The following is a 19,784-nucleotide window of genomic DNA, read 5'->3' as shown; positions in this document are numbered from 1 at the left end:
TGATTAATCTCCTTTGTCAGTGTATCCTTTGCCATTCCCTATCACTCCTCCCTGAGAGAGACTTCACCCTGATTTCATAAGGAAAAGGGGACGACGTATTCTCTTAGCTACTTCCTGCTGAAAAGGGACGCTGTAAAAAGCACAGCTCTTAAGAACTCAGTTCAATCCATTTCTACAGAGTGAACAGCCCTTTGTTGTTGTTAGGTGCCTTTGAGTTGAGTACAACTCACGGCAACCCCGTGACCAAAAGATTTAAACCCTCTTCTCTCCTGTGCCATCCTCACCCTTCCTGACACACAAGAGCCCATTGCAGCAGTTACCACATCAGTCCACCTGGTTGAGGGTTTTCCTCTCCTTTGCCAACCTTCTACCTTGTCCCAGAATCATGTCCTTCTCCAGGCTATAGACTCTCCTAGCAACATGCCCAAAGTATGTAAGGCAAAGCCTCATCATGGAACATTCCACACTCTTTTCCAGTGCCATAGCTCAAAGGCATTACTTCTTCTGTCATCCTTATTCACTGTCCAACTCTCAGATGCATAGGAAATTATCAAAAAGACTATGGTCTGATTCAAACACACCTTAGTCCTCAAACTGACATCATTACTCCTCAGTAATTTGGAGAGGTCCCTAACTACAGATTTTTCCAGTGCAACGCATCTCCTTATTTCCTGACTGCTGGTACTAAGGGAGTTAATTGTAGATCTAAGCACGATGAAGTTGTTGACAGTTTCAATTTCTTCTCCATCCATCCTTTGTAACACTACCTAAATCAAGAAGTCCCCTGAGATCCCCTTCCAGTCACTGCTGCTCTCCTAACTTCTAAACAATACAGTATAGTTTTACCTGGTTTTGAACTATGTATAAGTAAGTTCACCCAGTGTGTATTCTTCAAGGTTTACTAGTAATCCTTTTTGTTCCAATTTTGGTAAGGTCATATTATGCTGTTTACAGTATGTTTTCCTGAAATGTTCCTCAAATAGACTTTTGAAATGTTAGGAATATTGCAAGTGTTCTATTTTGTGTTTATACATATGTAAACATTAGCTTGAAACAATTTCATCTTAAGGAAAAGCTTTAGAGTAATTCTAAATCACACTAAGATGTTTGTGCATTGTTTGCCTCTTCTAGTAATATCTGCCTCTTCTGACACAACAGTAAAAGTATGGAATGCACATAAGGGATTTTGCATGTCGACACTAAGGACACACAAGGTAAAAGAAATTCCCATTGTTTTTGGTGTAGTACTGAGCTCTCTGCGCTTTCTATGGCTCGTTTTCTATTGACATGCAAAGTGGCTCATGGTCTGTCTGTCCTGTTACAGGATTATGTAAAAGCCTTAGCGTATGCCAAGGATAAAGAACTGGTAGCATCAGCCGGATTAGACAGACAGATATTCCTTTGGGATGTGAATACTTTAACAGCACTGACTGCCTCAAACAACACTGTCACAAGTAAGATGTTTGAAAACACTTCTTTGAAAGTCATCCAAGTTAACCTAAAGAAAGAATGGTTTCCAGCACATCTGTGATGGGTTTACATTGAGACAGTGGTTCATTATTCAAGAACGCTGGCACTTGACAGTGTTCTAGCTCCAGGGATGTGACTGAGCAAGAAGGAACTGGCTCCTCGCTGCATCTAGACACAGTCATGTCTGCTGGTTAGGTTTACGGTGCACTTGTGTTCACTCCCTAGCTGCGTGTCTCTGCAGTGCAGGGCAGGGCAGGGCAGGGGAGCTTGTCCTGTACAGTTTTGTATCCCCCACGGCATTTCCCAACCCAAAGCCACACAGCAGATACTGTTGACAGAGGTGGTGATTACCTGACAAAGTAGGCAGTTTCTCACTTTGAAAAAGTGTTACCATGTGTTAAGAGGCTTTGAGTTCATGACCAAGATGGAAAATACCTAGAGAAAGAAGAAAAAGGTTTTCAGGGCCAATTTTCAGTGACCTTTCAGAGTAGCCTTAGAGAATACAGCCAGTTCCAGAGGAAACCAGTTCTTCTGGTGGTGATTGAGAGATATCCATAGCTGTTTGATAGTGTGGATACTTTATCAGTGAAAAGATCTTGGACTTGCAAAGCACACAAGTCTAAACTTGGTGCTCAGCCTCAAGTCTAGCCCAGTTAACCTTAGAGTCCTCTAGACCAGGTGTCAGAGGGGACTGGCAGAGCCAGACCTGAGGGGCCTGCTCTCAAGACAAAGCCCTGAGCTATGTACATCTCTCATCCTAAGTCTAGTTTGCCATTACTTTGTGAAACACGCGCAGGGGTAGTTCCACCAGTATAGCCTGGTCTATGCCAAGAAAAGCAAGTTGGAAGGCTGGAGTTAATGATTTCTTGGATTTTGTTCTACCCTGGTTGTCAGTAAATTTGTGAAGATCCAAGTGCGATGTTCTAATAGTTATGTACACTATCACAGCAATTGATGTTACTGGTCTCTGTTGAATGTTGTGATACGTCATTCAGCTCTGTCTCTCGGGTGACATTGTGAATTAAACATGACCTGCAAACCAAAGATGAGTGGCTTGAATCCACAGCTATTCTGTACAGGAAGGAGAAGGCGGTGTGCTTGCGTGAAGTCTTCCAGCCTTAGAGACCCCGAGGAGCAGGTCTGCTCTGTCCTATAGATTACGCTGAGTTGGAATCGACTTGATCGTAGCGTGTGTGAGTTTTGAGAGCCAGTCCCAGGAGACACTGAATGGGAGGGAGCTCAGTAACAACCAGTACAAGGAGCCATTGTAACCAGGTTAGAGGCTAAGATGGCACTGTGGAAGGGACTTGCTTAGAATGGTTTAGAGAGAATGTCATACTAGTTGATTTTTTTAATGGTTATGAAACCAGTATTTAGGGAGCTCTCGTGGCTTAGTGGCAAGAAGCCACGCTGCATTCCCAAGGGCATGCGGTTTGAGACCTCCAGCTGCTCCACGGAAAAGGATGGACAATCTCCTCCTGTGCGATTACCTGCCTCTGAAAACCCGCCTCAGGGTCAGCTCTGGGTCAGTTCTGACTCAACGCTACACAACAACAACAACAACAAACAAAACCAGTATTTATAGCTAACATTGTTGAGCCTTTACTACAAATGGACATTTTTCCATTTACTCCTTTATGCCTTTTAAATTCTCTAGGTATTTGTTTATATTTTTTGTTGTTATTGTAAAATTAAGATCGTGCTACATAAACAGTATCATAGGTGACTTTTCACTTTTGAATTTGACATTAAAGGGCATGAACTTTTTTTGCTACAAATTACCTCGTTTCCTCCCAGAAATAATGTTCCGATTTATCTTCCTATTAGTAATGTATGAGAGCGCTATTTTACTGTTTTCAGAATTAAGTATTGTCTTTGATTTGATTGTTCAAAATAATGTGTTTTGATTTGTACGTCTTTGAATAATTGTGAGATTGGGTGTTTATTAAAAATATGAGCTGGGGAAAAGATTTGTTTTAAATGTGCGAGACCATACACGTTTGAAAATACATAAGAGGGTGGTTGCTAAATGCCATTGTGATTCAATTTTGCAATTATTTCTTGAGCTGCTCTTAGATATGCTCAAATTCCAACAGCAGTGCTAGTGCTCAGCATTACCTCTGTGATGGATTTCTCCTTCGAGCACCCATAAAGATAAGGCTTTCTAAACTCAGTAATTACGTTTGCAAATTTTATTTTTTTTTGCTGATTAGGTACTAAACAGCTGATGATTTGTTAACATTTACCTCCATTTGTCCTTAATAGCTTCGTCTTTAAGTGGGAACAAAGATTCCATTTACAGCCTAGCAATGAATCAACTGGGAACAATCATCGTATCAGGGTCCACTGAGAAGGTAAAGGAGACCTTAAAGTTTGCTCTGTATTTGGCCAAAAAATAAAATAGAGTAATCTCATCTGTATTCATTTCCTGATGAATGCTAGAAAAGATTTTATTGTAAACAAGTAAGAGTATTAACTACTGTTACGGAAAAGGGAAGGCCAAGAAATGGAGAGGAAGAGAGAATCTTGAACATTTTTGTTATTATTTCTGCTAAGATTAGTAACAGGCTAGTTATAAAAAGTCTTGAGGCGAGCTCTGGTGGCCTAGTGGCAAGAAGCTGCACTGCAATCTCAGAGGTACATGGTTCGATTCCACCAGATGCTCTGCTGGAGAAGGAGGAACAATCTCCTCCTGTATCAGTCAGATCTGATTTGATGGTACACACAAAAAATAATGAAATAAAATTTTTTTAAAAAAAGACATTCTTTTAAAAAAAAAAAGTCTTGAGTCAGCATGGTCTCTAATGCTGTATACCTGTTGTGTAAGTCCATGATTTCTAACATTAATAGCCTCTATGTCCCTTGGTATTGATAGTTGACTGAAAGGGCCTCCACAGACTCAGAATGACTCACATGACTGTAGGTGTGCTGGCTGCTTTTGCAGAAACTGGTGAGCAGTGGGCCAGGCTGGATGCAGCTGGATGCTTGGTCCACAGTATATGATTTCTCAGTCCAGACAACTTGCAGCAAGCTTAGGTGAAATCAGCAGGTCTCACTGCTGCTCCTGTGCTGGTGTTTTTATAAACCTCCCACACTGTGTGGAAAGGGCTCTCTTTTATTGTTCTCCCTGCTGTTGATGATTTGCAAAAGCATGTGTCCTCAGTTTAGGTAGCTGAAGACCACACCCCCAACAGGGACTAACACAATGGCTAGACAAGCCAGGTGGGGTTTTTTTAAGGTTCTGATATTACTAGTTGGAAAGTTGAGGCTTTCAGTCTATTGGTAGAAACAGTACTTCTTCTCAGAATTTAGTGATTCTCAGTTGGCTTAAAAAGTTGCCTGTTGTTTAAATTTGATCATATATTTACTCAGTTTGCATAATATTTTGTTACAATTTTTAGGTTTTAAGAGTATGGGATCCAAGAACATGTGCAAAGCTAATGAAGCTTAAAGGACACACAGACAATGTCAAAGCATTGCTGTTGAATAGAGATGGCACACAGGTAGGCACTGGCACTTGAATGTTTACGTATTGCCATTTACCCTCTTATCCGCAGCTCCATACATCAGAACGTTCCACACTTGGTATACTAGTGCATAAGTCAGCTGGGTCTAAAAGCCACACAGTATAAACCGTGGTTTGTTTAAGTCCATAGAATATTCACTTGATTATATAGTAATCCATTTATTTAACATGTAGTAATCAAAAGGTGTCCAAACTATGTTCTGTTCCTTGGAGAGGGACCTGATGTTGGGAAGGGTGGAGGGTCTGCAAAGGAGAGGAAGACCCTCAACCAGGTGGACTGACACAGTGACCACTGCCATGGGCTCTTGTGTGGCAGAAAGCGTGAGAATGGCACAGGGCAGGACGGGGTTCACATCTTCTGTTCACAGGGTACACGGCTCGATGGCGTCTTAACAACAACAACAATCTAAATATAAAATTCTTTCATATTTGCATTTCTTTTTTTGGCATTTTTTTTTAGATAAAGGGAGAGTAAGAATTTTCTCTGGATAAGTCTAATGGACATTAGCATGGGAAATTTCGGTGCTTAAAGAGGAAAAGCATTTGAAATGTTACATTGTGTAAAGCAGAAGTAGGCTTTTGTTAGGTATTGAATGCTTCCTGCCATTGTATTAAGTGAAAAATTTCCTCCCAGTTGGTCTGGTGTCAGGGCAAATCTTGTCAGGTGACTGTAAGTGGAGTCTATAAGTTTAATGTGCTAGCCTGATGACAAATGGTAACATTTCAAAGAAAAAATAATTTTGGTACTAGACAGTGTTAAGTGCAGTGCTAATCTAATTGATTGCAATAGGATTAGAAATGAGAGACTACAAAGGCAATGAGGTAATGCTTTCAGTCTGTTAGCTACATTTTATCACATAATGGAAAAATCTGGGAATTAGAAGTATAAAAATGGAACTTGCTTTGAATTCTTTTGTAGAAGTCAGTCACTGGTGAAGTAGATAAGCCTTTGTCTGTCTCCAGAGGTTGAAGGAAGGTTTGAACCACTAACCAAAGGAAGAAAGTAATTTTTCAGAACTTGAAGAGAGGCTTATAGGGGCTTGTGGAAGTCTTCAGAGATGCAGAAGGATCTCAGGGTTAATGTATGTGTGTTCTTAGAGACAGGGCGTAACTAGTCTGCTCATCTACATAGTAGAAATCATAGTGTGCATTTTGTATAGTTAAGGAATTAGAGGTAAGAAGTATATTGTTATCTCTAAGTCCAAGCACCTCCTAGGGTCCCTGTGAGTTCTTCCACGGACCCACGTTCATCTAAATTGAAGGCACCTGCTCCATCCGTTTGTAGCATAACTACTGCAAAACCATGTTTGAACTGCTTACTTAAGCCTTGTTCAGTTAGCTTTGTCCAGGAGTGAACTGGATCACAGGTTCTACATGGAACTGTCCTTCAGTGGTAGGGACCAAGGACATAATGGTGACTAGAAGGCAGCCGTCAGCCTGGAGACTTTAAAGCTTGGCTTCCAAGGGACCAATGCTTTGCTGATGGATTTGTCCACTCTGAGTAGCATCTCTTCCTGGAAAGAGGAGTTCGTTCCTTGGCCCGACACCAGAAAACTGCCAGAGTTGTTCTACATACTGGTTAAAGGTGTTCTTAACATCCCAGTATTCCTCGTAGTGGTTAGTCTTACTAGGTTCCTTGTAAACTAGTTGGTACCAGTGCTTAAGCCACTGCTGTTGTTGTTGTTCTACTCTGTAGAATCCAGGAGATTTGGGAAGCCATCAGGAATCCTGAGCCACGAGTGAAGGGATGGAGAGGAGTGAGGGGCAGAGAGGAGATGTGGTCCGGGACTCAGGAGTGCTTGCTGGTGGGGCGCAGTGCCTGTCAGACTCGGCAGGCATCAGGGTCTGCGGATGACTTCTAGCCACTTCGGCCTTTTTCCCTTAGTGGCTGCCAGTTACCACGTGTCCCAAAGCTTTTCCTCCGTAAGTGCGTGGTCTAGGATCTCAGAAAGAGGACAGCTTCCCTCAAGCTTCCACTCATGAGAATTGTAAGTGACCGCTGAGAACTTACGTCTTTAGCAAGTTCCCAGGAGTTGCTGAGACCATGGAGACCACACACCGAGAACCACAGGCCTAGTGCAGGCGGCTCCCTTAGTGTCAGCTGCTTTCAGACTCCATCTCCCTGGGCAGCAGCTAAACTAAGAGGACTAGTGTGCAGAATTCACTCATCGGCTAGTGGCAGGTAGAGGTGGCAGTGGCAGCTTTGCTCACAGGGTTCTCGGGGCTTGAACTTTGGCCTTTGTCATTTCCGCGTGTGGTACGTGTGTGTCTGAGTTTTTTTAGCAGTACAAGTACTGGTTGTTATGAGAGAGAGAGAGAGTGTGTGGGTGTGTGTGTGTGTGTGTGTGTTTGCGCATGTGCGTGTGCCCTGTGCACACATTGAGCAGGCACGCAGGACGTTTTGGGCAGTTTCTCACCATAACTTCATTTCTTCGCAGTGCCTCTCCGGCAGTTCAGACGGGACAATCCGCCTCTGGTCCCTTGGTCAGCAGAGATGCATAGCAACGTACCGAGTTCATGATGAGGGTGTTTGGGCTTTGCAAGTCAATGACGCTTTCACACATGTGTACTCCGGAGGAAGAGACAGGAAGATTTACTGCACAGACCTCAGAAACCCCGACATTCGAGTGCTCATCTGTGAAGAAAAAGCACCCGTTCTCAAGGTACGTCACACATTTTAGATGTATAATAAAGGCTCTAACTAATGTTAGCCAAACACAGGGAACTGTATCAAAACATGAAAAGTGAATCATCCGTGGAGTTTCTACAAAGACATTATCGATGGAGATGACAGGATAAGGAGGAGCGGCCGCTGTGTGTCTGCAGGAGCACCCCAGGAGTTCTGTGCTGGGGCACATCTGTCTTCTGCTCCCCCCTACACCCTCACATTTTTTGAGTTGTCTGTAGAAGGTCCTGTCAGTGACACGACCCTTCCACTGTGAAAGCCGGTGAGACCGCACCATGTTCCCAAGGCTGGCTGGCCTTCTTGACCCAACCCCGGCAGGAGAGATTTCAAGAGTTCAAGTCATCTGTGAGCAGACAGTAAAACCGAGTGAGGTCAAGAAATGTGCCCATTGCCTCGGGAACAGGATGTGGATGCGTTCTCCTGAAGGAGAAGCAGGAACAGGTGGTTTATACCCCATCACGATCCCAAAGCTCTCCTGATAAAGAGCTTCGTTGCTGTCTTTAGGTGAAGACTAGCCTAGAAATAGGGTCATTGAGCATCAGCCTCAGTGGTAATCAAGGAGTAACATGTTAAATCAATGGTGAAGAAACGTCTTGAGTTTACTATAAAGGCATCTGGATGGCACGATCCTCTTTAGTTGAAAACAAAAAACAGATATGCTGATATAACCCTTCAATGAAACCACAGACCACTGTTTAGAAAGATGGGCTGGTAACAGCAGTAAAGGTCAAATGAGAAGATGCCCCCGAGTTTGTAGACAGAACTGGCTGACTCTATGTCTTTAAAGTAGAAGACACATCTTAGCAAAGCCTCGACGCTCTGCATTTGTGATCCTGCAACATAACAGTTTTACAGGAGGCAGGTTGATGGGAGGAGACACTCTACACTGTGATCTGGAAGCTGTCAACACCTTTTAGAAAAACAGGAGGGGAAAAAATGTCAACGGGCTTGGGCCACAGACATAACCATGTATTACAAGAAATAGCAGTTTGAGCCAAAGAGAACCTGAACTCAGTGGACATCCAGCCCTTCCACACCTTCATGTATGTAAAGCTGTTTATTTGTATAATATGTGCATGTGTGTGCCCACAATGCTGGGTTACTTCGATTTCTACAACTGACACCATAATTTAAAAATCAGGGTATATAAGTAGTTCCTACAGGTTCTCCTTGCATCAAATATTATTACTCTTACATTATGTAGAAGATACTCAGAAGTGTTTCTTTAAAATAAGCATTGGATTGACCTTAAATACAAACCTTACTATATGTTTTACATACTGAATAAACTTAAAGACAAAACTGTGTGTATTCATACTTGGGCTCTCCGGTTATCAAACTATCAGTTATAGTATATGCAAGCATAATTCTCCAGAAGATTGTCTAAAAATGACTGGACGTGACAGAAAACTACCAGAAATACCTGCTGGGTTTAGAAGAAGTCGTGGCACTAGGGCCATCATAGCCAGTGTCAGATGGATCTTGTCTGAGAGCAGAGAATACCAAAAGAATGTCTATCAGTGTTTGATTGATGGTGTGGATCACAACAAATTGCAGCTAACATTGAGAATGGGAATTCTAGAACACCTGATTGTGCTCATGCAAAACCTGTACTTGGACCAGGAAGCAGTCATCAGAACAGAACAAGGCAACACTGTATGGTTCAAAATCAGGAAAGTAGTGCATCAGGAATGTGTCTTGTCGCCATACTTTTTCTCAATATGTATGTGGAACGCTCTCTTCAGGAGGTTGGGCTTTTTGAGGAGAAATGTGGCATCACAATTGGAGGAAGACTCATTAACAGCCTGTGTTATGCAGATGATACAACGTTGCTTGCAGAAACTGAGGAGGACCTAAAGGTCAAGAACTACAATCTTCAGTATGTATTGAATGAAGCTCAACATCAGTAAAACATTCTCACCACTAGGCCAGTTGGCACCATCATGAGAGATGGAAAGGAGAATGAAATTTTAAACAATTTCAGCTTGCTTAGCTCCACAGTCAACACTCTTGCCACCAGCAGTCAGGAAATGAAAAGATGAATTGAATTGGGAAAATCTGCTGTCAGGGACCTCCCTAGAGTGCTAAAGAGCAGTGCTGTCAGTCTGGAGACTAAGGTGCACCTTATGCAGGCCATGGTCTTTGCTGTGCATCAGAGAGCTGGACAGTGACTTAAGGATACAGAAAAGGGATCAGTGGCTTTGAGTTGTGGTGCTGGAGAAGAATGTTGAACATTCCATGGACGGCCAACAGAAACAAGTTTGTCCCGGAGAGAGTGAAAACAAGCTGCTCTTTGGAGGCAAAGATTTTGAAGCGCGCTCTCACATATTTTGGGCATGTTGCCAGGAAGGACCAGTCCTTGGAGAAGGACCTCATGCTTAGAAGTGTAGAAGGATATAGCACAGCGGAGGAAGACCCCGGATTGGATGGATTGATAAAGTAACTGGGGTAATGGGTTAGAGATTTGTTGAAAACAGTGAGACTGGCTCAGGATAGGACAGAGTTCAGATCTGTTGTGCCTTGGGTTGCTATAATTCACAAGCCACACAATGACATAGAACAACAACAACAATGGTGTAGTCAAGGAGCACGTGCGGCCTAGTGGTAAGAAGTCTCAGGGCAGTTCAAATCCACCAGCTGCTCCGTGGGAGAAAGATGGACTGTCTCCTCTCATGCGATTAAACTACTTCTGAAAGCCTGCAGGAAGGTCAGCTCTGGGTCGGTTCTGACTCGACAGTGTCCAACAACAGTGACACTGCCCACACGGGTTGTAAAGACCAGCCTCGGTGGTTTAAGTTCCCTATCAGAAGAAGACGGGCAATCTCCCCATTCTTCTTACAGCCTCGGAAACCCAGCTGTGAATCCGTTCTGACTGGAGGGCAGTGAGTAAGTGTGAGTGCCTGTTTGGCTTAACGACACACGAGGGCAGGGAGCTCAGTAAACCCAGGATCGCCTGGCCGGGGTGTGTATTGTCATACGTACATCAGTTTAAAATACGAACAGTATGCACTAAACGGTTCACAGGTATCACGTCTTCAGACGAGGCAGCTAAATTAGAGAGGGCTTTTCATGCTTGCTGTGTTTTCAGAATGTTTTTACTATAAACATTTGAAAAAGGAAATTTATTATGTATTTTATAATATATGTTGTTCTTGTTATGTGCCATCGAGTCATTTGTGACTCATAGTGACCCTATGTACAACAGCCTTAAACTCCGCTCTGTCCTGTGCCAGTTGCATTGCCGCTGACACACCCATCCCGATTACCCCAATCAGTCCACCTCATAGAGGGTCTTCCCCTCCTGTGCTGTCCCTCCACCCTACCAAGCATGTTGTCCCTCTCCAAGGACCTGTCCCTCCTTACAACATGTCCAAAGTATGTCAGACGGAGCCCCAGAATCCTTGCCTCGAAGGAGTAGCCTGGTTTAACCATCTCTAGGATGAATGTTTGTTTTCTTGGCAGTCCATGGAACACTCAATACTCTTATATTTTATAATATTATATATTAAAGAAAGTACATAAAACTAAAGTAGCAGAAACAAATAATTATGAAAACTATCTTTTCAACTGCATTCATTTAGGGTCCTTTAAGTAATGAATATTTAAAGCATTGTAGTAACTGTTTCTGCTATGGAGTAATTTTTACTGCACTCTGTGGTAAATTCCTACAGTAAAGAAACTGTTCTCATCTGTGACTCCCTGGATTTTTACACAAATGTTGTCTGAAGGAGTTGATACTTAATAACGCATAGCTAGTCCTAGCAACTTAGAGAAGTAGAGATTTGACCGAGCACCACATTTGTACTTTGTTTGCAGATGGAGCTTGATAGATCTGCTGATCCCCCTCCTGCAATCTGGGTTGCAACAACTAAGTCTACAGTAAATAAGTGGGTAAGTGGACAGTTACATACTGGCAAAGCTTTGTAAAGTACATGGCTTCTAAACACAGGCTTGTCAGAGCACCCTAACATCAGACCCTAACACTCGGCGTGCTTTTGCACAGTGACAAAACCTGCAGGTCTCTGCAGGCCAGTGTGATCCTAAAACCTTTACTCAGATTAAGAGGTCAAGCCAAATGAAGTTTCTCAGTTCCCTTTCAGGAGCCAAGGTGAACTTCTGATGTGTTTAGAATAGGTACTGTTGCCCAGTAAGCCAAGAAGTATCTTGACTGCAAGGTTGACAGTTCCAATCCAGAGCATCTCCCTGGAGAAATGAGGCACTCTGCTCTCGTTAATATTTACAGCCTCTGAAACTTGATCACTGGAGGGTTGCCATAAGTCGGAATCACCCCACTGGCAGTTTGACCTCATGAAACTTCATCTGAGAATAGGTGGCCCAAGTGCCAACACAGTGGGGAAATTCCCCTGAATCCTAATAAAGAAAGGAGAGCAGAAAATGTGCTCTTGAGTTCATTTCTGTGTTCTTCGTAGCATGAACAGTGAGGAAAGAAAGAGGAACAGAGAAGGCATCATCAGTACTATGACATTTTCCTGCTATCCAGGTTTCTTGTGAATAACAAAAGAGAAAATAATTGCATTTACTGTTTGTATGTAGCCAAGCAGTCATTCTCAAGATTTATTAGTAGTTGATTTTTAAAAACTTGATGGTATAGACTGTGTGTATGTGTGTGAGAGAGAGACACACTCTTAAGGATTATTGTAATAATGTTAGGTGGAGTTTTATTCTTTTGACAGTTAAAATAGATTAGTAAAGCTTATAGAGTATAAAATCATTAAATAGCCTGTTTTGTTTCTCTAGACACTGAAGGGAATTCATAATTTTAGAGCTTCTGGAGATTATGACAATGATTGCACAAACCCAATAACACCTCTTTGTACACAGCCTGACCAGGTTATTAAAGGTGAGTCAAGAATGGAAAGGGGTAGAACACTTTTTACTGAGGTTAATTCTAGATACTGCGACACTAACAATAAGATGACCTAGTTTAAATTTTAATTCTGATGTAACCAAAGACAATAATGTGTTGAGTTGTTTTTATGGTAGAAAAACTTTTAAAATGCTTTTTAAGTTAACATTTTAATGTGGTCTTTCTTGAATTAGTGTTTTTACCTAACAAATAGTTGTCATGATGAAGCCAGCAGCTACTTTGAAAATGTCTAGAATATGCTGTTAAGGACACAGGCCAGAAAAGATCATATCTTACTCTGAAATTCTGTAAGTTACTGCAGGCAGTGGTATTTTAAATTCTCTCCCCTCCCCCCATGTGCGTAATATTATGGCTTTGCAATTGGAATCTCATAGTAACGTTCATTAACAGTTCATAAGTGCCCATGCTGTCACCTTCAGAGTTGACTGTATCCTATTCAGGAATCTTTTAATGTACTACTCAGGAATCTCTGAATGTATTCGAGACTCTATTCCATTCAGGAAGCATAAAAAATGAGGACAGTGGGAAACAGAAGTTAATGAGAGGTGGGACTAATTCATATTTCTCTTGTCACCTTGACTTTTTCCAGTTTGTAAAACTGACCTCAACAGCTTTCCCTCAGATGAGGGACCCTGTAGTCCATAATCTGGTACTAAAATGTGACAGGTTTTCTTTGAATGCTTGTAAACAAGCATGAATAGCTGGTGGCCTTAAATTGCTTCAGACATGATAATATACACCCTTTGGTTTGCCTTTTCTCCCCTGTCAGCCTCAGTGCCATTGCCATTCAACCTGTGACTGTAAATGCAGAATGAGTGTTTTGCTAACTCTGTCCTTCTGTCCTTTAGGGGGCGCTAGTATTATTCAGTGTCACATTCTTAATGATAAGAGACATATATTAACCAAAGACACCAATAATAACGTGGCATATTGGGATGTCCTAAAGGTGGGTATCTTTTTGGATTGCATATAGGTCATTGAATTGTGTATCTCCTTTGTTTTTAATGTTAAGCAAAAAGTATATGATAACAAGATAAGAAATACATAAATTAAGATTTAATTACTTATCTTATTTTTGGAATGGTCATCTTTTGTGGAAACTGATACTGCCATTATTGATCTTCTTAACTATTTGACTAGAATAATTTTCTCTGGTTACTATAAACTGTTTATGTGTAGACTGTCTAATATGCTGCCTTGCCTTACAGTGAGCACATTTAAGATTTTTTTTGTCCTCAGCACTGTTGACATTTGAACCAGATGATTCCTTGTTGGAAAATGGGAACTGTTCTCTGCATTTCAGGCTCTTTACCTGCTTGTTCTGTAGTGCCCCTTCTCCACAGGTGACAGCTGGCATTGTCTCTGACTGGAGATGGAGGTGGGGCAGAATTACCTTCCGCTGGGCATGACTGCAGTGCACAGAGTTGGTTTGATTGTGTCAGAGCCCTCACAGCCGTCACTGAGCGGCAGTTAGGACCCGGGACTGTAGTACAGTGCCTCCCCTGGGAACCGTTGTACCACATAGAGCTGTTGAGCCACATCGTCAGTAGTACTGAAAATGTGTGGACAAGTTGAAAAGTTAGTCTCTATTTTGTAGTTATGACAATTGTCTCCTCTTAGTTGTTGGTACGTTTCTTCATTTGTTCAACAAGTATTTCCTGATTTATATGAAGTCTGTGTCTGTCTAGAATTAGATGACAGGAGCACCTCCATTGTAACCCTTTCTAGAGGAAAGAGAGGAAGGGATGTGAAAACCTATTAAATAAAGAACAAACTGATCACTAACATGCGGACCAAGGCAATTCGTTAATGATTAGAAGTGTCAGAAGAGCTATGTGGTAGAGAATTCATTTGAAAAAATGGTTTAAAGAGTATGAAGCAAATGGAGAATGGGAGACCATTTCAGTAAGATGGAATAAATGACAAAGGCATAGAATAGAATATGTTTACTAGGTGTGGTTGACTAATGGTTGGAATTTTTTTAGCCATTACATGTCCTCTGGTCTTCAACTACCTTAACTGAAAACACATGGTCTTGTAAATCAGCATCAGCTGTGGGACCAGGATAAGACTAAGAGTGCTTCCCACAATGGACAGCAAGAGTTGGGGCAAACAAGGCTGGTGGTGGCAAGACCCTGGTGAGAGGGAGAGCCTGGTGTGGAGAGACTGGCATTGCTGTAGCAAGGTGTGACTTGAGGCTCTTGGCATTGGTGCTGGACACAGTTAAAGGTTTGGCTGTTGATGTTTAAAGAAGAAGCTGACTTAAAATTTGCTGGATGCTGGTTTACCTGGAGGGAAATCTTGCTGGGTGATTTGGATTTGACGGCTGAATTGAAACCAGAGCCTGGACTTACTGAGGAATTGTGCCTTGGAACTGTTAGGCTAAAGCCTGGACGTGTTGTGAGATAATCTTTGCCTCTCTCGCTCACCTCTCTAATAAACCTCATTATTGGTACCGTGTCTGTGAGTCAGCAATGAATGAAAAGAACCTCTTGCTATTGGTGGGGCCCTCCGTGACCATGAGGCTGGGCTATGGAATGACGGAACTGCTTTCTGCTCTGAGACGGCAAGGGTCTGTGCTATTCCCACTCCCTCTGGCCCTTGCAGAGAGACACTCAAGGCCCTGTGACCTATGTCTGGTTATCTCTTCTTTAGACACGAGGGCAAGGTGAACAGTATTGCTTAGTTAGGCACTAGAGTATGTATAAGGACAAAATAGGGGTGCAGTGAGATTTCATCTCCATACTTTGAGCATATTGTCATGTTGGAGAGGCAGAGGGTCAGCAGAACAGAGGAGGACCTTTAGCAGGGTTAACAGTGGCTGTAACAATGGGCTCGAGCATGTTGGAGGTGAGGAGAGTGGTACAGGGTGGTGCAAGGTTCACATCTGTTGTTCGCAGGATCACTGTGACACAACACCTAAGAAAGAAAGCGTGAGGATGAAATGGGTCCTAGGCATTTCTCCACAATTCCTCAGTCACAGTCAGGGTCAGGGCTAGTTGGTCTCTGTTCAGTCCCCTCTGGAAGATTATGGAGCAGGAAAATCAGCAGGACTAGTGTCTATGTAATGTCACAGTGGAACCTGGGAGCTAGTTGCCTTTGATATGATGAGTTGGAGAGTTTAAAGGGAGAGACAGGCTCAGAAGATGATAAAAGTTTATAAAGTGGACTAGGGGGAGGAAGTGCAACCATGAAGTGAAAATGAAAAGGAGGGGAGAATAATTAGAGAAATGTTTAGACTTGTGTGCTACTGAAAATGGTGGAAATTAAGGAGTTCTAGCGAGGCTTCTGTTTTAAGATGTAGGAGGCAGGTCACAGGTATGGGAAGTATGTCAAGGTTGTGGAGAACTGCCTTTGGAAACAAAAAATCCCAGCCCGGGTTAATGATCCAGTTGATAGTGGAGGTTGTCCTTAGAGTGATGGTATCATGAAGGAATTGAGAGGCTAACCTGTCATTTAGGTCGTGTGTCCAAGATGAAAGGTGCAAAACTTTGAGCCAGGACACGTACACACGTGCAGTGAACGAGAGAGTGACCATGGCTGTGTGAGGGCAGTGAGGAGTGGGGATTCCACTTGCATCAGCTGGATGGCGTGGACCTCACAGAAGTACGGTCTCCGCGGCAGTAGGAGGCTGTGAGATGTGAGAGAAGAGACGGTTTGGGAAAGAGCTGGGTGAGAAGGGAGGTAGCAGGAGCACGCTGTCCTACAGGGCAGACTCGAGGTGAGCTACGGTTGAAAGTACGGCTGGTGCCAGGTCGGTTCAGGACCCGTTGAAGGAGCACGTGCGTGTGTTAGGGAAGAAAGAAGTGTAATGGTCAAAAAAAGAAAACCTCTCCATTACTGCTTATGGTCTAGCTGTTCTGTGAGGGTAACATTCAGTTCTTAGTAGTTATTGGTTCCTTGGACATGTTTTTCTTATTTCTGAGTCTTACCGGTTTTTAGGTAAGTGTGATGGTATATTGGCATAATTAAATTACAGGTCCTGAAGAATTGGAAATCATTATTTTGCCAGCTTATTTTACTAGATTTTCAGTAGCAACAGATAATTATGTCTATCTTAAAACATTAACCTTTAGATATTACCACATTCCTTTTGAAATGTATTTTGGATCCCTTTTAGACAAAATGGTAATACGTTTAATTGTGAATAGCAGAGTCATGAATGAAACCAGCTTAGCAGTGACTGTTAACCTCCATCACCTTTCTTCTTAATGTCCAGGCGTGTAAAGTCGAAGATCTGGGCAAAGTGGATTTTGAAGATGAAATTAAGAAAAGATTTAAAATGGTGTATGTGCCAAATTGGTTCTCAGTAGACTTAAAAACTGGGGTAAGTTAACAGTTAATATTTTTTGCTGTTTGAGGAAACTAAAACTTTGCAAAATTAGCTTTTAAGTAACTAGTGTTAGTTACAGAATGCTGTGTTTTTGATTTGTGAAAGAAAGAAAAAAATTCATGTTAGTACAAAATGCTATTTAAATGCCCTTGGTAGCCAAGTCAACTTAATTGTAGGTGGACTGGATCAAATGAGGAGCCCTGGTTGCAGTTAGCACTTGTCTGCTAGTGGTAAGGTTTGTGCTTTGAATCCACGGGAGGGAAACATAGTAGTTGCTTCAGAAAAGAAGCGTAGCTTTGGAAACCCTGTGAGGCCGAGGCAGTTATGCTCTGTCTTCGGAGATTGCGATGAGTCAGAGTGGTCCCGACGGCAGTACATTTGGTTTTGTTGAATCATATGAAATACATTTGGTTTCTGAATCAGTGGTCTCACTGTTAGTCAGATTGTACAAACAAATAAGCGTTCAGTGTGTATTTGGAAGTGTCCAGTGGGGCCCGTGACAGTCTTTTTCTTTTGCCAGATGTTGACTATTACTCTGGATGAGAGCGACTGCTTCGCTGCTTGGGTGTCTGCAAAAGATGCCGGCTTCAGCAGCCCCGACGGGTCAGATCCAAAATGTGAGTCAGCTGTCTGCCTTCCTCTCCCTCTGGAAGGTGGCGTGCTGCTGGGGTTCCGCTCTGTAATTAGAGTTGACCGATTAGATCCTTGGTCTATATTCTCAAAGAATGTCAGGTATAGAGATACTTCATGTTCCCAGATACGGTCTTAGTGGTTTCATATGGAAATAACTTTTTAAAGAATACAGTTCTTGATTTGGTTTGGTTTTAAACCATGATTCTATCTGAATAGTTAGGCAGACTATCATTGCTGCTTTATATAGCCTAAAGTCTTGATTTAAACATCGTTGGCATTAGGTTAACATGCGGAAGTTTTACTTAAAATTGTTATTATGTCTTCCCCTCCGTGTTTAGCTTAAGTCCTGATTCTCTCTTCTGTGTCTTTTAAATGTTTGCAGTAAACTTAGGAGGACTTTTACTTCAGGCACTCCTGGAATATTGGCCCAGAACACACGTGAATCCGATGGATGAAGAAGAAAATGAAGTGAACCATGGTTAGTGGTTTCATGTCACAGTGGCTTCCTAAGAGTTCCTCAGAAGTGAAAGAGTCTTAGATGGTTTGCTATTTTAAGCCAGATTTTAAGTGTTTGCCAGAATGTGGCTATAAAATACTTGTAGTGATGCCCAAATTCTTGCAATCCCTTCTGCATCTCAAAGACACACCCCCATCCAGCCGTAACCAGGAGAGGCCCCGCGAGTCAGCTACCTTCTCGCGTGGCTTTAACCCTTCAGTGAAACTGTCACAGTTGGACTGTAAACTCTATATTCAGATGCACAGCTGTTCCGGAGATGTGTCTGAATGTCTGTGAACCTTCTGCGGTATCACTGCCCCAAAAACTGTTTGCCCTTGAGCGATGGTCAGACTGCATGTGGACATCTCCCAGTCCGATGATCTGCCTCATCTTGTTGATTGTTGCTTTGAATGCTCCAAAACACCAAATTCTAACCCAAAAGTGCGAGATGGGTGTTAGGGTGTGTGTGGAGGCTTCCTGTCATGAGGACCGTCACAAGGTTCCTGGGCCACAGAAAGGACCAGTAACCGGCTCTGAGCAGCATGTTTTGAACGTGGGAGTTTGGCTCCATTTGATCAAAGGAAGGGAGGGAAATAGGAACCTGGGATTACACAGTCCACGTGTAAGTTGGTGCTGGCTGAGAAGTCACTCCTCTGAGGAGTCTGTGCAGACGACCAGAGCGTAGTGCAGTGATGCGGACCTCCTGCCAGGACCTCGTTCAGGCAGACTGATTAATCGCTCGTGAGGATAGGGGTTTCCCTGAAAGCCGGAGTTCTGATGAAGCTGCCCAGAAATGGCACTGGCCCCACGCGAGATGATTTTGCTCTTCTGTCGGCTGGCCCACTTCACTCCTTTTCACGGTTGTGCGGGGGACTGAACCAGAGGAGCTGTCGGGGAGAGCCAGGAAACTGGGTGGTGTGTGCTGTGAGCACAGCTTCTTCCTGGTCTGAACCATCCTGTTGTATCTCTGACACCGAGTTAGACAGGACCGCTTCAGAGGTTCAGACAGGCTGTAAGGGCTACATAAGGGGTACACATGGTCTGGGGACAGCTAAGTGATTTACCATAGCATAGTCCACAGAATGTTCCAGATAATACTGGGGAGAAGTGCGTGTGCCCTGCCCGGCCTTTATCGATCTGCTTTTTTGAGTCAATTCTGGTGCTTAGTGACTTTATTAGAAGACACAGTAGAATTTGCTTTTAATGTCAGTTTCATTTCCTAGAACTTCCTCACTCCCCCTAATCTCTTTCCTTAAATATATTTCACTTGATTTGGACCCATGAGCAATACTTTATGGTATCAGTAATCAAGAAATCAAAAAACTTACTGTAATGGGCAAATCTGCTACTTCATCAGACCCCTGTAAAGTGCTCAAGAGCCAGGTTGTTGGGTTTAAGGACTGAAGTAGACATGTCTGCTGCTCCGTCAGAGCCGAGGAGGCGCCTGTCCTGCCTGCAAGGTGATGTGCTGTACTTAGCTTGAGTATTCAGACGCCCCTGGCAAATGGCCAGGTAATAGAGGTGACGTGGCCGGGCGTCCTGGTAGAGCCAAACACACGAAGCACTGTAGGTACGAGGCTCTGGTGGGTCCCCTCAGGAGGTGCTCCAGGGGGTGCAGGATTTCAGAAACTCAGCGTGCCTCCAGGTGGTGGGAGAACTGTAGGCGAACGAGGCTACTATTGAGTTGAGATCAGTATTAACATTTGGAGCTCTATTTGGATCCAACGATCACAAAGAAAGACTGGAGATGAG

The 19,784-nt window shown here is 43.0% G+C and overlaps 1 protein-coding gene across 3 annotated transcripts in view; it reads left to right on the top strand.

Annotated features, from left to right (window-relative positions):
- Positions 1-19,784, top strand: part of WDR48 (WD repeat domain 48) — a 54,387-nt gene that overhangs the window by 23,684 nt on the left and 10,919 nt on the right. For 2 of the 3 annotated variants that reach the window (XM_006890580.1, XM_006890582.1), the window contains 11 exons: positions 1,132-1,214; positions 1,325-1,454; positions 3,736-3,824; positions 4,872-4,973; positions 7,435-7,659; positions 11,499-11,573; positions 12,441-12,543; positions 13,419-13,516; positions 16,790-16,897; positions 17,424-17,520; positions 17,919-18,014. In XM_006890580.1, the coding sequence (XP_006890642.1) occupies positions 1,132-1,214; positions 1,325-1,454; positions 3,736-3,824; positions 4,872-4,973; positions 7,435-7,659; positions 11,499-11,573; positions 12,441-12,543; positions 13,419-13,516; positions 16,790-16,897; positions 17,424-17,520; positions 17,919-18,014 (1,206 nt within the window). The remainder of the gene's footprint in view (positions 1-1,131; positions 1,215-1,324; positions 1,455-3,735; positions 3,825-4,871; positions 4,974-7,434; positions 7,660-11,498; positions 11,574-12,440; positions 12,544-13,418; positions 13,517-16,789; positions 16,898-17,423; positions 17,521-17,918; positions 18,015-19,784) is intronic. The other variant, XM_006890581.1, reaches the window with a different exon arrangement.

This window comes from Elephantulus edwardii, unplaced genomic scaffold, assembly GCF_000299155.1.
Source record: "Elephantulus edwardii isolate Elephantulus edwardi_28Jun2011 unplaced genomic scaffold, EleEdw1.0 scaffold00091, whole genome shotgun sequence".
Classification (NCBI taxonomy): domain Eukaryota; kingdom Metazoa; phylum Chordata; class Mammalia; order Macroscelidea; family Macroscelididae; genus Elephantulus; species Elephantulus edwardii.
Note: the sequence above shows the minus strand (reverse complement) of the source record. Positions and strands in the feature narration are given on the sequence as shown.